Genomic DNA, 20398 nt, shown 5'->3' on the forward strand with positions numbered 1-20398 from the left:
CTTCCCTCATTCTCTTATCTTTTAATTTTAAAAGTGAATCTGAGGGTTTTTTCATATTCTTTTCATCACTGTGAAAGTTTCTATGTAAATCTAAGGCAATATTTTTATATAAACTTGACTCAACCATACACATTAGCCTCAAACTCAAGTAGGGTTTCCCTGTATTTAAAAATATGTGTCCTTTATGTTTGATTCATTCTCTTCTAGGTTCTTTTCTTTATCTCAAAAGGACAAGTGGCACCATTCATGGTGTTAACTGCAATCACAGGAAATGGCTAATATTAAACTACTTTGGCAATTTTACATGGTTTAACCTGGTACCATTTCTTACCAGTATAAACTGAAGGTAGTTCAAACAATGGATGTTTATGTAGCCTTTGTGCTTAATAATAAGAGATTTTTCCAAGTAAAAGGCAGTCCTGAGATGGAAGCTACATTGGCATTTGGATGACACAGTTAAGTACGAGGAAGACTTTTCTCAGCTTGCCATTTTATTACCATTGTAGCTTAACTCCTTTTTCTCCTCTTTATTTTCCTAAAGAATGGAGACAAAGCAGCATCACCCAGTGAGCTGACTTGCCCTCCAGGTTGGGAGTGGGAAGACGATGCCTGGGTCTACGACATCAATCGAGCAGTAGATGAGAAAGGTAATATTTAGCCTCTACGTGCTTGTAGCTAGGCTTTAGTGACTCAGAGTTCCTTGAGTGGAAGAGACCTACTGCTGTTGGTCTATGACAACTAGATTAGATAGAGCTGCCAGGACTGTTTGAATGTAAAATCTGATGCATGACCAAGGGTGGGTGAGGGGCTAGACAGGACCTGGGTGAGGGGATGTCAGGAGTAGAGAATAGCAGGTAACACAGGACCAACTAGTTGGACTTTGAGATGCCTGGGATCTAGGATGAGGATTTTGGAAAGAACTAAGTTTGGAACTTTTCTATCCTAAACACACACCAGAATTTCTCTGAAAACATCAGACTTGGGACCTCCTGGCACAGAAAGGAGAACTTTAAAATGTCTCAAATCCCTCCTGCTCCTCTGTAGTATAGTTGGTTGACAGTTTCTGATAATCATGGTGTTTTTTTTTTTTTCTAGCAACAGTCTAAAGCTAAACGAACTATAGTATTTGTAATTGTCCAAAGTGGAAAATTATTTTTTCTTATACAAAGGAATAAAACAATTGCATAGAAAAGACTGGCTTTGGTAGAGAGATTTCAAATGGATTATAAATTCTGTGCTGACCTTGATGTACATACAAGGTCTTACAATAATAGCATTGATTGAACAATCACTATGTACTAAGCGTAGCCCTGTTTCTTTGCATACATTATTTTGATTATCTTAAATTCACCCTACAATATGCATATTTTAACCTTTAAATTGGGCAAGTCAGGTTATAGGCAGTTTCACGAGCTTGCAGGAAATGTATTTAGTGAATACTAACACATGATGGCATATAAATCCAGGCCCATACCTTTCCCCACTGCACTCTTCACCTCATGAGCTGTGCTTTATTCTTAGTCATGCTCTGAGTGATAGAGGCATAAAAGAAAAAGGACTCCATGGCTAGAAAATAACTGTTGGATAGGGAGCCAGGGAATGGGGTTAGACCCAGTGTGGCTGAATGATAGCAAAGTAAAAGAACCATTTAGGTTGAATATTCCTTATACAAAATGCTTGAGACAAGAGTGAATATGGGAATTATTTGTAAATATCTTGAATGAGACACAAGTCTAAAACACAAAAATTATTTCTATTTCACATATACCTTGTTGTATAACCTAAAGATAGATTTATACAGTATTGTGAGTATATTTGCCTTTGGCTCTGCCCTACCATGTGAGATCAGGTGTGGAATTTTCCATGGTGACGTCATGGCACTTATAAAGATTGAACATTTTGAATTTCAGACTTTTGGATCCGGGATGTGGTCAAGCTGTAGCTGCTGTGAGAGGAGGACATTTGGGGGCAGAAAGAGGGACTGGGCGTTCCCTGGAAAGTTATTTGCCGATGTGCGTACCCGTTCATAAATTCTGTTCTAGGCTGGGAGTATGGAATTACCGTTCTTCCGGACAATAAGCCCAAGGCCTGGGTTGCAGCAGAGAAAATGTATCACACCCATAGACGACGACGCCTGGTCCGAAAACGCAAGAAAGATTTGACACAAACACCTTCAAGTACTGCAAGGGTGGGTGGAGCATGGATGGGAGCTGGGCTCAGGGCTCTGCCTTTCAGAGCACTGAGTTCCAGTGAAGGAGCCCGTTTCTGAAGATCAGGGTCTGATACTGTGGAGGTTCACAAAATACACCCACCCCGATCACCCACATCACCATCCCCTGGGAACTTGTTGGACGTGCCCTCACGATCATCCTCCTGACTTAGAACCTCCAGAGTGAGGGTCAGCCATATGGATTTAAGCAAGTACTCCAGGGGATGCTGGGCAGGCTAAATCTTGAGCACTATAAAATAGGTAGCAAAAGACACTGCCATTGTCCTGGCAGCCAAATGTAGTAGTGGCGATAGATCATGACTGGGAACAAGATGCAAAAGAATTCCAATCCTAAATACCTATTTTCTCATCTGCAAAACAGGGCTGCTATTTATACTCATGTAACTAGGCTGTCGTATGGCTTTCAATGGAATAATTGATGCAGCGGGATCATAATATTCAGCACAATAACAAGGCGTAATGCATTTTAAGTGTCTTTTATAAGTGCTAGGTATGGCCTATCCATCACCTACAGTCTGCAAGCTCTGACTTTCATGCCTGTTTCATAGATAATGTACAGAGAGATTAAACAGGCTTGCTCTAAGACAGGTGTCTTGTAAGTGTTGGAGCTGTTCTCTGAACCCCGATTTGACTAATTCCAAACAGGAAAATCTCTCTGTTGCCCTATGGCCTAACTCTAGTAGGTGTTTCAATGTTATTTTTTTATTCAATGGGGTTGAGTTATCTTCATGTCTTCTTCCCTAGCTCAGGAACTTGTTCCCAATAGGGTAGCAAAATGAAGGAGCTGGAGAATGAATGAGATTTAGGCTATCAAGTTATCCCATCCTGGATGGAGTAAGAAGTTTCTAGACGTACTTTACTCTTTTCTTCCATATGAGAGTACCAGTATGACGGGAAAAGGCCCCCAGTTAGAAGACAGCACTGGCATACTTCTATCACACAAGACTTTGATCCTATTGTCCAACCTTTCTGATTCTTGGCTACATGAAATGTCACTGCCACTATTAACACTATTATGGGGTTAGTTATATGATTATGCTTAGGGGTTAAAGATGCAGCTCAGTAGTAAAGCACTTGCCTAACATGCATGAGGCCCTGGGTTTATTATCTCTTTTTTTTTTTTTTTTGGTCGGTTGTGGGACTTGAACTCTGGGCCTGGGTGCTGTCTCTCAGCTCTTCAGCTCAAGGCTAGCACTCTACCACTTGAGCCACAGTGCCACTTCCAGAGGCCCTGGGTTTAATTCCCAGCAGTGAAAACGAAACAGTACTAATCTGGATTTTGTTTATTTGAAGTGGAAAGTCAAAGTTGTAAGCTAGTTGAATAAAATCTCTGCCAGTAAAATGTCAGATCAATGGTGAGAAGGATCCCAAATTTACTGCTTCCTCAGCCTTTAAGAACCTAGGAGGCCCAGAAAGGAATAGAATAAACCACTGGACGTTAAGATTATTTATACAGAAATAGTACTGAAGTAAAAAAGTACTATACCTGTTAGTCATGACAGAAGCAATATATTCTAACCTGCCATTTTAATTATTAATTATATAGCAACACTTAGGTTAGGCAAGACATTTAAACCCTGAAAGGGGGGGGGGGGGCGGGCATTTTCCCTCCATACGTAAGAAGGAGACAACAGGGCTGGGAAGGTGGCTCAGTGGTAGAGCGCTTGCCTTGCATGCCTGAGGTCCTGGGTTCAATTCCTCAGCACCACATAAGCAAAAAGAAAAAAAAGCCGGAAGTGGCTCTGTGGCTCACGTGGTAGCGCACTAGCCTTGAGCTGAAGAGCTGAGGGACAGCGCCCAGGCAGAGTTCAGGCCCCATGACTGGACCAAAAAAAAAAAAAAAAGAGACAGCAATGTTTTCCCAAACTGGATCACAACAGCAATGCTCTTATGAACTGATGGAGTGAGAGACAGCAGAATGCAATCTGCAAAAGAACCTGCTTGCTTTGCCCCATCCCCTGTCTGTATGAGCGGTCCCTACTGGGGACACGTCCACGGTGTACTCCACCTTACTGCTCTGTAATTTTCCACTTCACTTCTGTTTCCCACAGCCAACTAGCTCTGTAAAGGCAGAGATCCAGTCTGCTTTGTTTGTTTGTTTGTTTTTTGTGGGTTGTGAGGCTTGAACTCTGGACCTGGGCGCTGTCCTTGTGCTCTTCAGCTCAAGGCCAGTGCAATACCTCTTGAGCCACAGTGCCACTTCCAGTTTTCTAGTGGTTTATTGGAGATAAGAGTCTCGGGGTGTTTCCTGCCTAGGCTGGCTTTGAACTGCGATCCTCAGATCTCAGCCTCCTGTGTAGCTAAGATTACAGGCATGAGCCACCAGCACCCACCTTGTTTTGTGTGTTTTTATTTTTTGTGCTGCCATTGGGGCTTGAATTCAGAGTCTCACACTCTCACTTAGCTTTTTCTGGTTTGCTACCACGTGAGCCATACCTCCATTTCTGCCTTTTGGTGGTTAACTAGAGATAAGAGTCTCACAGCCTTTACTGCCTGGATTGGCTTCAAACCAGGATCCTCAGATCTCAGTCTCCGGAGCAGCTAGGAACCTCCAGCTCTCAGCTTCTGTTTCGTTCTTTGCTCTATCCTTGGCTTCTAGTATAGTGCTTGCAACAAAATAGATTTTTATTACTATGTATTGTTTGGCTGACCCAGTGATTTGTGTTATCAGTACAAGGAATATTATTAGCATCGTTAAAAGTTTTACTTTTGAGGTGGCTCATGCCTGTAATCCTAGCTACCCAGGAGCCTGAGATCTGAGGATTACAGTTTGAAGCCAGACCTGGCAGGAAAGTCCTTGAGATTTCTATCTCCAATTAATCACCTGAGATGCTTTAAATGGAACCTGTGTCTCAAGTGGTAGAATGCCAGCCTTGAGCAAAAAAGCTCAGGGACAGTGTCTAGGCCCTAAGGTCAAGCCCCAGTTTCTCTCTCTCTCTCTCTCTCTCTCTCTCTCTCATACACACACACACACACACACACACACACTTTACTTCTATTTTAGGCTATGGAAGATTATGAAGATCAGGAGGGCTGGGAGTATGCTTCTTTAATTGGCTGGAAATTTCACTGGAAACAACGTAGTTCAGACACCTTTCGCCGGAGACGCTGGAGGAGGAAAATGGCGCCTTCAGAAATCCATGGTGCAGCTGCCATCTTTAAACTTGAAGGTGCTCTTGTAAGTAATCAGAAGCCAAAGAAAAATCACAGTGGTATAAAGAAAACATATGAATGTTGAATGCAAATGTCACCAACCCCATAAAGGTTCTTGTACCTCTAGTGCTGTAAGACTGTAGATTGTGGAGAGAAAGCCGCATGTCCTAAGTGCTCAATAGTTCTTATGGAATAAACAGGCCAGTAACATAGGACAGCCTCTAAGCAATACTGCCAGCATACCTGTTCCCCCAGCATTTTCTAAATATATCTGTTCCAGAACCTTTATTTCAAGTAACATTTACCAAAATCCCAAACATAGGTTCCTTGGAAGTTGTAACTGCTCAACTAACAACAACAACAACAACAAAGGAAATATAAAGAGGTGGACTTTCCTGCCTGGGCTGACTTCAAACCAGGATTCTCAGATCTTAGCCTCTTGAGTAGCTAGGCTTTAATCCTCTGTGTCTTATCCTTTACGTTTTTTTTAAAAACTGGACTTGAAGCAGAAGGATCGGCTCTGACATTGGCTCTTTTGCTTTCCAGGTAAGTGACTTAGAGTCACTTGCTGTCTTGAGCCTGATGTATATTGAGAAATAGGATGATTGGATTATTAAATCTCTTTTAGGAGTTATTACTTACTGCATTTGCTTCATTTGTTTGTGGTCTCTTAGTTAGTTTTAGTCTGTGATAATTTTTCTCCCTCCTCTTTCAGGGTGCTGATACCAGTGAAGACGGAGATGAGAGGAGCAAGGAGAAACAGCAGCACACAGCCACCACTGTGTTTGGGGCAAACACCCCCATTGTGTCTTGTCACTTTGACAGTAAGTTGCCAGTGAAGCTGTGACTTCTGCTTCTGTGATGCTTAGCTCAAGGACACTCTTCAAATCATCAAACATAATAGGAATCTCTTCATCTGAACGTGACTTTCAATTTCTTCACTTTTCAAAAAAAAAACAGTTTAAAAAATTATCTTTGGGTGGTTAAGTCACTGATTTTAAATGTAGTATGTCTGATATGCACTCGTGCTTTTAACTAAGTCCACTCCCAGATTATTATTTTAATTATGGGAAAAAGACTAATAATTTGAGGACTGGAAATATAGCTCAGTGGTTGTGCTTGCCTCGTATGCATGAGGCCCTGGGTTCAATGTCTAGCACCACACAAGAGTAAGAATAATAAAATAAGAAAATCAAGGTTGATTTCAATGAAAGCCTTCAGGAATTTTGGAACAAGGAAGATCTACTCTGTGTTGTGACAATAATAGAAAACGGTACAATGGATCTTAATGTAATTGGATCTTAATTAATTGGATCTTAATATGTGCTAGGCCCTGTACATTAATGTAACCCTTGAACTCCAAAACAACCCTGGAAAGGTAGGTGCTGCTATTGTCTCGATCTTACAAATGCTGAAACTATGAACAGTAGGATTATATAGTTTGTCCAGGTTCTTACAATTTATGAGAACTGGAGATGAGATTTGAATTCAAGCAATCAGCATCCTAGAACATATACATTTAGTCATAATGCTCTGCAGTCTCTCGAATTATGTGTCTGCGTGTTTGGAGGTGTGTGTGTGTGTGTGTGTGTGTGTGTGTGTGTGTGTGTGTGTGTGTGTGTATGTTTATATAATAATAAAGAGAAGGAGATGAGATTTTAAATGTCAAACTTTTAACAATAATTGTATCCCAGCTCCAGTGCTACAGTGGTCTAGACAGCTCTGTCTATGACTGTTGGAGACCCAGTTTTGTTTTAAAGATTTGTGGTGACAAGAAATACCCTAATCTAGGTAATTTATAACAGGGTTGGTGTTCTCCTGATTGACACATTTGCACTGGACTTACTAGAGTATTTGTATTATATTATATTATTGTTATATGGTTATGTAATTAATTTTGAGGTAAGGTTTTGCTATGTAACCCAGGCTGGCCTCAAGCTTTAATATCTCTTCCTTCAATCTCCCAAGTGCTAGAATTTCAGGTATGTACCACCATATCTAGAAGATAGTACTTTTTAAAAAATATAGTAATCTTCCCTTATCCATGGAAGGTCTGTTCAAAGGCTCTCAGTAAATACACACTACCTTTTTACTTTTTTTTTTTTTGGTTGGTCGTGGGGCCTGAACTCTGGGCCTGGGCGCTGTCCCTCAGCTCCTCAGCTGTAGGCTAGCACTCTACACTGGAGCCTCACCCCACTTCCGGCTTTTTCTGCTTATGTGGTGCTGAGGAATTGAACCCAGGGCTTCATGCATGCAAAGCAAGCACTCTACCACTGAGCCACCTTTCCAGCCCTGTTTTTTTTTTTTATATGTACACATCCATGATCAAGTTTATAAATTAGATATGGTAACAGATTAATAATAGTAGCCAATAATAATATAGAACAATTATAAAAATTTACTGTAATAAGATTGACAGTATCACTTCTCTTGGACTTTGGGGCAATTCTTAAGTAAAGGCTACTTAACACAAGCACTGCCCATCACAGCCTATCAGTTGGTCTGGTTACTGGGATAGGTACTAAGTGTCTAACAGGTGGGTAGCATATATGGCCAGGACATACTGGACAAAGGGATGATTATGAGTGACTATTCCAAAAAGATAGCTGTTTGCAACGCTATATTTCTAGTGTGTAACCTCCACCTTATTCTTTTTTTAGGAGTCTACATCTACCACCTGCGCTGCTATATCTACCAAGCCAGAAACCTCATGGCTTTAGACAAAGATAGTTTTTCAGGTAAAGGAAAATAAATCCATATGATTCTTTCATGTTATAGATCAGTTTGAACCTATTCTTCATCAAGTAGAACTCTATTTATACTGAAACTAATTTAATATACTTGAAGAAAGTTGCTTAAGTCATTCGATAAAGAGTTACCACGTAATCCACTCACGGTGGGTGGGTACTGGAGATGCACAACAGGAATGTGACCCTTTAACTAGTACTAACAGACTAAGCAGTAGAAATTACCCAGAAGAACAACTGCTTTCCATTTGCACACAGAGCTGTATTTTAAATTTGGACCCGAGGGTGGACTTGTGAATCCTTTACCTCTTTGCTCTGTGTAGCTCTCTGAAGGTGACAAAATATGACACATTCCCCCCATCTGCCTTGGAGCAGGCTTGGAGCAGTGTAGAGTTTGATTCCACCTTCTCTATTGCCTGCCATCCACATTTCCAACACCTGCACACTGATATCCCAAATAGCTGTGTTGCCTTTGGCTTGGTTCTAAGGGGAAGGCTGTTGGCAGAGGAGGGAGAAGGCAGGTCTGCCTGCCTGCCTGAGGGGTTGTGCTTTTTCTTGCCCATGGGATTTTGCATTTGGGGACCACCTGGGGTATTTGGGGACATTCTGGTTTAGGTATTGTCTTTCAGCAGAGAAATTTTCTGACACAAATTTGTGCTCACATCGATGCTGAAGTTGTTTTCCAAGCACAAATAGGAACCAGTATTTGTGAATACAAATGAGACCAGATCCAAAGTTGGCGCTCTATAAAATAACCATTTTCAAATATTCTCCACCAGGGGGCACTCTATCACCAAAAGTCAAAGAATGCTTTCAAAATTCTTGACTAAAGTTACATAAAACTCTCAGTGTGTACCTTGCAGTTGGAGGTGTAAGACTTCACATTAGGATACAGCCAAGATAATGATGTATGTCCACAGTGCTAAAAAAAAAAAAAACCTAATCACCCCATTGGCATATACACCAGCTTCATGTTGGACATTAGTTTATTGCTGAGATAGTTCAGCCCCCTGGCAACTCCAAGATTCAGTATCATTACTTATTGGTAGGGGAACACAGGTTGCTTCTCAGTACACTAGATTTCTTTCACTCCACTCACTAGTACATAGAAGCAGAGTTTTCTGCTATCACAAAGTGCAGTCCCTATGAGCTACTAAGCCTTTCATTTTCACTACCATACCCCTGAGGTCTGGCATTCAATAAATACTACTTCCTAAATGGACTACCAGTGACAGTAGAAACCAGGATGACAACTAGTATTCATCAATGACTCCCTAGATAGTGGCCACTGTCTTAAGTGTTTACTTTTTTAAAGTATCATCTCATCTTCAACAATATTATTTTTTATTTCATGGAAGAGAGGACCAAAATTAAGAGTTTAAATATTTCCCTCCTGTGGTTATGCTATGGGGGTGAGAGGTGGGGCTGACCCTATGTATGGCTGACTGCATTCACAGTCTGTACTGTTGTTAATTATAAGTGTGAAAGACTGTTCGAAATTTACCTTGTTGGGGCATACTCTAAAGAGAAGATCCTCAGCACACCTCAGGGGCTTCTGAAACCTAATGGTGCTTCTGAAAAATCAACACGTTCTTGACCCCTCCCACATTCTGCTTCCCCAAAACCCAGGTGGGTGATGAGGGTCCATGAGCGTTGTGTGCAGAGGACAAGAATGTGGTGAGAGGACTGATCAGCTAGGCTCACCATGGTGCCCCTCCCTTGTTCTTTTTCTTTCCTTAGATCCATACGCTCATGTCTCCTTCCTCCATCGAAGCAAAACCACCGAGATCATCCATTCAACCCTCAATCCCACATGGGACCAAACGATTATATTTGATGAAATTGAAATCTATGGAGAACCTCAAACAGTTCTACAGAACCCACCCCAAGTTATCGTTGAACTTTTCGACAACGACCAAGTGGTAGGTGCTTTGGCATCCCTAAGGTGTCTTGGGAGTGATGGTGGTTTGAAGGGCTGTTGGTCCCTGGAATTTGAGGATTCATTCATGTCTCTAGGGCAAAGATGAGTTTTTAGGACGAAGCATTTGCTCTCCTCTGGTGAAGCTAAACTCAGAAATGGGCATCACTCCCAAACTTCTCTGGCACCCAGTCATGAATGGAGATAAGGCGTGTGGAGATGTCCTCATGACTGCAGAGCTGATTCTAAGGGACAAGGTACACCGCTGCCTTCTCAGTCACGAATTCTTTCAGCTACTTACAATGATGAATAACTCTAGGTCCTCTTTGTATGACCACTCATGTTTGTTTCACAGGATGGCTCCAACCTTCCCATTCTTCCTTCTCAAAGGGCACCCAATCTATACATGGTCCCGCAGGGGATCAGGCCTGTGGTTCAGCTCACTGCTATTGAGGTAGGTGACCCTGTGTTTTGTTTGATCAAATCCAATGGATGTGGCTACAGAAAAAGAACCTTTCATATAGATATTATCACCTTGATGCATCTTTTCTTGCTGTCTCTTGCTTTCTATAGAATCTATCTAAAACCTTGACCTATCCATGGAAATAGAAGGCTTGTTAGAACAACAAGAAGTGAATTCCAACATCATTGTGGGAATCCCAAGTCCTCATTCCCTAGGAGCAGCAGATTTCTAGGGACAGGGGGCATCTTAGAGAACTGTAGAGGAGGCGGCCCAGGAGAGAGTAAATGTGTGTGTGCAGAGAGGGTATGTGAGGGAGACAGAGGCAGAGAGCAGGAAGGGAGTGATGGTCACATGCTAAATAACCAGGATAGATGTAGGAGGTGGTCACCAGGTAAATTAATGGACCCTCTCTGCCTACTCTTGAGGAGGCTTCTGTCCAGGCAAGCAGCTGCAACTCTGAAATTTCTATTCTTCAGATGTGTTGCTAGGAGATCTCAAAGATGGACCTACGTTGCTTTAGACAGCAGCTCTCTCAGTTTTGAATGTGTGCATGTCAGACCTGGTGTTAGGAAGTTTGTAATAAAAAATATTACTTGCACTGTGGGGCGGGGAAAGTGGCTCAGTGGTAGAGTGCTGCTTGCATGCATGAGGTCCTGGGTTCAATTCCTCAGTACCACATAAGCAGAAAAGGCTGGAAATGGCACTGTGGCTCAAGTGGTAGAATGTTATCCTTGAGCTGAAGAGCTGAGGGACAGCACCCAGGCCTGGAGTTCAGGCCCCACAACTGACAAAACACACACACACACACACACACACACACACACACACACACACACACACACACACACACACCACTTGCACTGATATATGCTAATAGTCCTGATTGTAGACAAGATGTAGAGAGACTGATTAGAGCTCATCTCGCTGATCCGTGGATTTCATCCCTACGCTCAGCTGCTGTGATTGTTTTGCTGCTCAAGTAGTAGGAAAAGGGTAAAAGCCCTTTCTCTGCTTGGCCCTTTCCTAGGAAAACCTTCATGGGTGTTTTAGGCAAATGTGCATCAATCCATTTTAAGTGATTGAGATCAGATTTTTCCTTCTGAGTGGTAATTTCGTCATGCTAGGTTTTCCTTCTGTTCTCTTTCATGTGTTTTGCTAGATTCTCGCTTGGGGCTTAAGAAACATGAAAAACTACCAGATGGCTTCCATTACGTCCCCCAGTCTCATTGTGGAGTGTGGAGGGGAAAGGGTGGAGTCTGTGGTCATCAAAAACCTGAAGAAGACACCCAACTTTCCAAGCTCCGTTCTCTTCATGAAAGTGGTACAGTACCCGACTCTAATAGCCTGTATTTGATGAATAGCTGATTTTATGAGAGATATTTAAATAGATATGTACATCAAAGACAGTAGATTGATAAGTCAATTGATCAATCGATTGATAGATACATAGATGCATAAGCCTTGTTTTATATCCAGCTTGTCACTGGTTTATTCCCCTTAGAGTCTCACAGTCTTTTCTGAAAGCTTCCAGCAAGTCCAGTAATACAAAAGTATCTGTGCCTAATACTTATTTCTCCAGTAACCCTTGCCCATTTAGCTTTAGAGACTTTTGATGACCTTAGATCACTAAGAGCTAATATCAACCCTAAGTTATTCCACTAACAAATGCATATGGACCAGAACAACTGGCCCCTGGGCTGCTCTATTCACCCTGGTCTCTCTCTACCCCTCCTCTCTACCTTCCCACCTCTTAGTTCGGACCCTAGCTTTGGTCAGCAGAGGTAAGGAAAGCCACTCACTGGATTCCAGCTTCTATCCTGTGCAAGAGATAGATATGTACCCGAGTCACAAGCAAGCCCTAAGATAACTCATGGTTCTCCAGACAGGCCATGCCATGGAGGACATCAGATTCTAGGAACCATGAAGGAAACATTGAACATCAACAGTGAACTCCCGTAGCTGAAAGGTTCAGTTATTTCTCTTGGAGGTCCAGTTGTGTCTCCACCATTTCTAAACTCTGCTCAAGGACTTAGCTAGTGTATAACAACGTTCCAGGAAAATCCCCTAGGGGAGCAGAATGTAAAGAGGAGGACAGGTCAATGAGCAAGGATGTTGATTCTGCATCATATTAGCTGACTGTGGGCCAGCTACTATTTTACGCAGGTCACTTGTATGAAAGTGACCTATTCTCCAATCCTACTCTGCCTGAGAAGGATGAGAGAGTTCTAAAATCAGGCAACTCTTGGGGGCAGAGCCTGGTTTTAATCCTAGTCGGCTTGGCTGAGAGCTGATGTGCTGAAGTCCTAAGCCCCTGGGTGTTCCCAGGCTATGCGCTGGGCTGATTCCTTGGGAGATTTTAATAGCCAAGATATCCTTCTTGAGTGTTGTGTAGAGAAATGACATTCACCTTTGGAATCCCCCAGTTCTTGCCTAAGGAAGAATTGTACATGCCTCCACTGGTGATCAAAGTAATTGACCACAGGCAATTTGGGCGGAAGCCAGTGGTTGGCCAGTGCACCATCGAACACCTGGACCGTTTTCGCTGTGACCCCTATGCTGGAAAGGAGGATATTGTGCCACAGCTGAAAGGTAAGCATGCAAGTCCATCAATTTGAGGGGAGGAGCTCTTCCTGCAGGGCATGACTTGATCTTTACTAAACCTTTAAAGGGAAGTAGTCATTGTCTAGATCCTGTAGAAGTAAATCTCCCAAGGAAACACAGATAACAAGGTGGAGGTGGCAGTAATCCTGGCCTAGTTTGGGGGAGGCTGGATGCTAAAGAGGTTACCCCCTGAAATATCCTGCTCCTGGATGAACTTTAGGCATCTGAGGAAACTTTCGGTGTTTCCTTGAGCTTTCCTCATTGCCTTTCAAGAAACAGCCTAACAGTCCAAGACAGCTATTCCTGCATCAGTGATCGGGATGAAGTAATTTCCATCAATCTTCAGCAAGTAGCTATTGACTATTAAGTACATATTGTTCATTGATGGAAATATTTGGGAGTTTGAAGGGAACAAGACGGCTTTGATCTAAGAACACAGTCATCCAGCAGGGGCTAGGGACCAAATTACAGCTGGATTACAGTCATGTGTATTATCTTAACTATTTAGGAGACTGAGAACTGAGGATTGAGGTTTGAAGCCAGCTCAGGCAGACAAATACCAAGGGATTTGTATTTCCAATAAACCAGGAAAAAACCAAAACCAAACCAAACCAAAACAAAACAAAAAAACAGAAGTAAATGGAGGTGTGGCTAAGAGGTGATAGAATACCAGTCTTGAGTGAAAAAGCAAGAAGCTAATGGAGAAATTCAAGCCCTTTTTTAAGATCCAATACTGACACATATGCACACATGGAATTCAGCAGTGAAAAATAAACAAACAAGAAAATGAATAGTGTAATTCAGTGTGATAAATGTTGAAATACCATGTTGAAATACAAGGAACCACCCCCTGCCCCGATGAGCACTGGAGGAGAATATTTTTACTTTTATATGGAGTCTGTAATCCTACCTCATTAATGTTAGGATGTGATTTGAAACATATTTTATTGTTATCCATAGAGGGAGAGTTAAAATGGTTTACCTTAAGTGATATAATTAATATGTAAGAAGGGGTAACAATGCTTGATAGGAAATGTACTCATTACCTTATTCATGTAACTGTAACCTCTCTGTACAGTATCTTCACAATAAAAATATATATTAAAAGTAATTCATATGTAAATGGTAGAACAGGACCTAATGCTTACCTTAGGTTTCTGTTAGAAACAATGTCAAATGATTCAGTGCTTTGCTATTACTGATCCAATAGTTACTTGCTCTTTTGCTTACCATGTTTCTGTACTGTATAAAGGGCTTGGGGCTCAGTCACCTCAGTTCATAAGATCCCAGGGCCCCTGGCTTCATGGGATTAAGCCCCAGAGGACCGATGCATCCTATTCTGCTATCATTGATGCCTTCAGGACTGAAATGCATCATGCATTTAAGACTTCTGAGGTTTAGCCTCTATTTTACAGGGCCTATGAGACTTATTTGTAGTGTGAGTCTGAGCATACAGTAGTATTCCTGTATGGTAGTGTTCCATCACCCATGACAAATACTTTAAAAAAAATCAACTTAAAGGAAGAAATTATTTTTGGCTCATTGGTTTGTCAGTCCATCTGTGGTAGGCTGGTTCTATGTTTCTGGGCCTGTGGTAAGGTATTATAAAATGGTAGGAAGGATGGTGGAGCAGAGCTATTCATCTCATGGCAGTCAAGAAGGAGAGTATGACAAGAAGGGTCTGGGGCAAGGTGTACCCTTCTAAGACCTGCCCTAAATGACCCTCTTCCACTATGCTACTGCCACTCCCCTCCACCTTGCTACCACTTTCCAATAATCTATTCCGATTTTGAATCCTTCCGTGGATTAAACTATTATGTTAGGTTGGAGTCCTCATTATCTAGTCATCTCTGGAGTCCCTCTTCCAATCAAGTCAATAATCAAGATTAACCATCTCAGAGAAGGAGAAAAATTCAATCATATTGGAGGGAAACTTTACCTATGTTCCTCAAAAAATATCCCACACCAAACACTTTGGGAATTGATGACGCTTAAAATAGGAATAATTTTAAAAACAACAATAAGTATTATTATAGCTGCAAGAACTTTTTTTACTTGAGATTATTAAACGGAGAAAAAATTATTTTCCCAGTGTTTTTCCTACTGCTTTTATAAGAGAAAGTTCTTTGTTCCAAACAGTTGACATGATTAAGAAATGATTTCACAAATGCTCTTGGACCCCAGAATTGCCACAGCAAGCTGGCTGTGGTACATTTATTGATAGCTGGTTTTAGCTAGATTCATAGTGAGGACTAGAGACAAAAAAGCAGGGTGGTAAGAGTTGAAAAACAGGCAGTTTGGCCAGAAAAGGAGCTCCTTTGAAGTTGTAGACCAGGAGTGTGTGGTTGTTGAACAGATTAGGACCATTAAAATGAAGCCAAGAACATGAGCATGTTGGGAACTGGCTGGACGCTGACCCTGCAGGCTCAAGGTTATAACACATCGAAAGACTTTGCTATGAGAAGAGAAGCCCAGGTCATCCTGATCACATGGGGCCTCCTTGGGGAGAGTTCTCCACATTCAGCCCTCTAGGTGCTTAGAGACCATTGTCACCATGGACAAGGAGGCTTGGCCACTGTTTAGGCTGATGGCAGACTCTGGCACTGTCCACATGATACTGGTTTTGCAATCATGAAAGATGTCCTCGTGATGAGGTCATGGAAACTTCCACCCTGATTTCAAAGGAAAGCCTGGAGGCCAGGCACTGTGTTACAGGACCCCTGGAGGCATCCCTGCAGGGTGATGATGTGTGACGCTGTGAAGGTGAACCTGAAGATTCAGTGAAGAGTCTGCACAGCTAACATGGCAGGGATGTGCAATGTCTGCTGATGGAAACTATAGGCCGAAAGCATGGCTAGCCCAAGTGAGGTCCTCTTGACTGCAACCAGTCATGCTTTGGTTGGGTCCTCCCTTGCTGTACTCCTAGCCCTCCTTTTTTGTAGTAGAAACACTTACCCTGTGCCATTTTATCTTGGGAGTATATAATTTCCTTTTTGATTTTACAGGGCCTCAAAACTAAGCATTTGCATTGAGTCTCAGAGGAAACTTTGGAATTAAATGTTTGAGTGATGTTGGAACTGTTATTTAAAAAAAAAAAACCAACTATGGGGACTGTTGGAGATAGATTAAATAAATTTTTGCATTATAAGATGGCCATAAGCCTTTGGGGTCCAGGGATAGAATGTTATGGTTTGGATATAAAGTATCCCCTTACAGGCTCCTGTACTGTGGGCTTGACCTCCAGCTGTGCTATTTGGGAAGGTTCTGGAAACTTTAGGAGGTAGGGCCAGAATGGAAGAAGTAGGTCACTGAGGTGTGTCCTGGGGCTGTATCTTGCCACATATTCCTCTCTGTCTCTCTTGCTGCTTCCTGGATACTTAGGAGGTGAGCCATCTTGCTCATCCATATCCATTCTATCATGATTTCTGCCTTACTCTGGCCCAGAGCTAGCTGACCATGGACTGAAACCTCTGAAACTCTGAACTGAGATAGGATCAGATTCAAGGTGTTGGACCTTGGTTGGCTTAATATTAGAAGCACCTACAGTAATTGCTCCTGTCCCTCAGGCTTACTATGTATGAGGATGGTAAAGTGACAAAGTGATGGAGAAGAAGGAACTTGCATACAGCTGTGTTCCATACTCCTGTCCACCAAAGGCTCATGGTCTGACTTGCAGGGATGCTTATCTTGGAAGGAATTCTAGAGACTGCTTGTAGACCTGAGGGTACCATGTGGACATGAAGCTACCTCGCATAGCAACTGGAATGTTATACATGCTCAATAGCTGTCTCTTCAGGCCCCTGACATCCCTCAGAATGCTTCTCTGATCATTACTGCACATCTTTTCTTCTCTGGGCTCTGTGTGATGGTTAAAACACAAACGTGGAGGTCACCCAGATTGACATTACTTCCACTGACCATTGATTATTTAACCTGAAGTGACAGACTTGCTTTGTCATAGTTTCAGTTTGCTTGTGGTTAAATCTTGAAACTGGAGATGACAGTTACATATATTCTGAAGGATTACTGAGAGATTAAATGAGATTATGAATGCAAAGTGCTTAACCCAATGCCTATTGGCACATGGTAGATTTTTTTAATGTGTCTCCTCTCTCGGGTATTATATGTCAATTGTGTATTTTCTTGTGTATTATATGTCAGTTGCCTGGATAAGTTAAGCAGAAAGTTCTTTTGGCTTGATGGAGTTACTTGCATCTGGGTTCTGGCTTTCTAGTGCATGTCTTCTCACCTCTGCTCCAGGTTAAGGTTTTAGCACCCATTAAGTGGAGTCCTGGAGGGGCTACTTTGGGCCCCTGCTCTAACCCCAAAATCCTGAGTCACAGTCATCTGAGAAGAAGCTTTGTCTGTCTGCGTAGACAGTTAGGACAAGGGCTAACTATGGGACACTTCAGATCTAAAAGTCTACAACTGTCTGCCTTCCTTGTTCTGTCTCCCTTCCCTGACCACTTGTCTCTTCCCCTGCCTTCCTGTCTTTATCTTCCTTTCCTTTTATTTCCTGTTTTAGGGGTAAATCCCAAGGAAAAGAAGCTCCTTGAGATGTAAGTTCCCTACCTTCACCCCTACTCCTTTGTGTTATAAAGGCTCACCAACTTAATTGATAGAATTCCTTTGCAGTACTTCCCATGTATAGGCCCTGTGCTAATTATCTACAGTGAAAGAAAAAAAAAAAGGGCCACATTGTTCCCTAGAAAACATCTAAAACCATATCATCCTTTGAGAAAGTGAGGGATGGTTGAGCTGTTTTCTATGTTGAGGTGTAATTATTTCCATTGAGAAAGTCTCACCCAGGAATAAACTCTCCCGTTCACCCAATGAACCTAAGTAGAATGCTTATTCAGAGCATTTATCTAAGTACAATTATTTTCTTGCAGCCTCCCTTATGTCTGCGCCCCCCTGCCGGGATGTCGTTATTGAAATAGAAGACACTAAACCTTTACTGGCTTCCAAGGTAGGCTTTAGATAATTAGATACAGTCTGTTTTATCTTCCAGATGTCTAAGCATTCGGTGAATGCAAACAAGCATTCAATGCCACTAAGACAGTAATCACCACACCAATTTATTGAGGCCTCAGTAGAGACAAGGATCTGAATCTCACCCTGGTCCATAGTTAGGATAATGTATAAACTAGTGACCTTCAGTCTTCACTAATCAGTCACCTAGAATCCTTAAAATGTTTATGATCCACACTCAGGCCCCACTCCTGTCTGCCAAGAGGGAGAGGGACCCAGACACCAGTAGATTTTCAAACCTTCCCAAGTGAGTTTGATGGTTGCATGCAGATCTGAGAGCCGCTGGTGGGGATAGTCAGATGCGATCATTTGCTAGGGAGAGATGTTCCAGGAGTAGATTGACAGCATTGTAGCACTGGGAGCAGAGTTGTGTGAAACATGACAGTTTTTTCACTGCCTGAGCAGAAATGTCATGATTCTTATTATATTTTTTGTGTATACTGTACTGGGGCTTGAACTCAGGGCCTTGCGTTCTTGCTTGATTTTTTCACTCAAGGCTGGCCCTCTACCACTTGAGCCACATCTCCACTTCCTGCTTTTTGCTGGTTGATTGGAGAATTAGTTAGAGTCTCACAGATTTTTCTGTCAAGGCTGGCTTCAAACTTTGATCTTCATATTTCAGCCTCCTGAGTAGCTAGGAATACAAGTCTGACCTACCAGCACCCGGCATGGAAAAAAAAAAAATAACCTTACTGCTTAGTGTACAGGATACCCCAGGTTTTTATTTTCTTTTCCCTGTGGTTATCAAGTGGTAGAAATACTCAATTTGGACCCTATTTGAAACCATCTCAGCCACTTCTACAAGACAGAAGGGGCGGGGGGGGGAACTCAACCCAGCAAAAAGAAAACACCAAATATCTTCCTATTTCTTTTGGCATTGATGACAGACCTTCACAGCATGCTTTAATGTGCAAACTGGCCAGAAAATGCACATGATTGTACTTTAATGTGTTATGTCCATAAACAGTGCATAAAAAAACTCCACTTCCTTCCTACTGCCTTAAATGCATTGAAAATTGGACTGTGTGAAATGTGGTCTCCAACCAGCACTGTGCAGTCAGCAGCTTGTTTGATCCTACTCTCTGGAAATTCTACGTTATCCCAGAGGACTGTATCAAGTTCTCCATCCCACAGGGAGATACAACCATCTTCACTTTGCAAACAACCGTGCAGTCTTAGGGGAGAAATTGTGTTGTAATATACTGAAGATTCTTTATGTACTACTTGAGAGGTAGAAACAAGAGGATTGTGGTGGGAGGCTAGCCCAAACAAAAGTTAACAAGACCCTCTCTCAAAGACCAAACTGGGCAATGATGGGTCATGCCTATTACCCCAGCTACACAGGAGGTGGCTGGTAGCCTGAGAACAGCCTGGGAAAGAGAATGAGACTCTATCAGATAAAAAAAAAAAGGAATGATTGCAGGAAGGTCTGGAGGCATGGTTGAAGTTGTAGAGCACTTCAGCAATAAGCTCATTAGGATATGAGTTCAAACCCCAATACTACCAAATTTTTTTGTCAGCCATGGGGCTTGAACTCAGGGCCTGGGCACTCTCTCTGAGTTTTTTTTAGTGCTTTGCCATTTTGAGCCACAACATCACTTCAGGTTTTCTGGGGGATAATTGGAATTAAGAGTCTCATGGACTTTCCTGTCCGGACTGGTTTTGAGCCATGATCCTCCCATCTCAGCCTCTTGAATAGCTAGGATTACAGGTATGAGCCACTGGAGCCCAGCTAAAAAATAATTCTTTATGTAGCTTTTTACAACGACCCTGGATAAAAGCAGTGTAAGATCCTCTACAATGTTCTGCCTTCAACTTCATCATATACCATTGCAATCATTCTTTTTTTAATGATTCTTTTTTTAATTTTTTTTATTTTTTTCAGTAATAGGGCTTGAATTTAGGGGCTGGGCACTGTACTTGAGCTCTTTTGCTCAAGGCTAGCACTCTACCACTTTAAGCCACAGTGCCATTTCCGGTTTTTTAGTGGTTTATTGGAGATAAGAATCTCAGCCTTTCTTGCCTGGGCTGGTTTCCAAACACAATTCTAAGATCTCAGCCTCCTGAGTAGCTGGGATTACAGTCATGAGACACTAGCACTCAGCTCTTTTTTTTTTTTTTAAAGCTTTTATTTATTGGTGGTACTCAGGGCCTCATATTTATTCACCAGACACACTATCAGTTGAACCATGCCCTACCCCTTTTTAAGTTCTTTTTCAGGTAGTGTCTTTTTTTTTTTTTTTTTGCCAAACCTG

General features: G+C 42.1%; 1 protein-coding gene across 1 annotated transcript in view; it reads left to right on the forward strand.

The window, feature by feature from the left end:
* Window positions 1-20398, forward strand: part of Myof (myoferlin) — a 133778-nt gene that overhangs the window by 80938 nt on the left and 32442 nt on the right. The window contains 11 exon segments of the mRNA XM_042689201.1: window positions 542-647; window positions 2043-2188; window positions 5235-5408; window positions 6099-6207; window positions 8044-8121; window positions 9871-10052; window positions 10147-10305; window positions 10404-10502; window positions 11671-11832; window positions 12935-13100; window positions 18005-18081. Of these exon segments, the coding sequence (XP_042545135.1) occupies window positions 542-647; window positions 2043-2188; window positions 5235-5408; window positions 6099-6207; window positions 8044-8121; window positions 9871-10052; window positions 10147-10305; window positions 10404-10502; window positions 11671-11832; window positions 12935-13100; window positions 18005-18081 (1458 nt within the window).

Source organism: Dipodomys spectabilis, unplaced genomic scaffold (assembly GCF_019054845.1).
Source record: "Dipodomys spectabilis isolate Male_0828 unplaced genomic scaffold, ASM1905484v1 ptg000125l, whole genome shotgun sequence".
Classification (NCBI taxonomy): Eukaryota; Metazoa; Chordata; class Mammalia; order Rodentia; family Heteromyidae; genus Dipodomys; species Dipodomys spectabilis.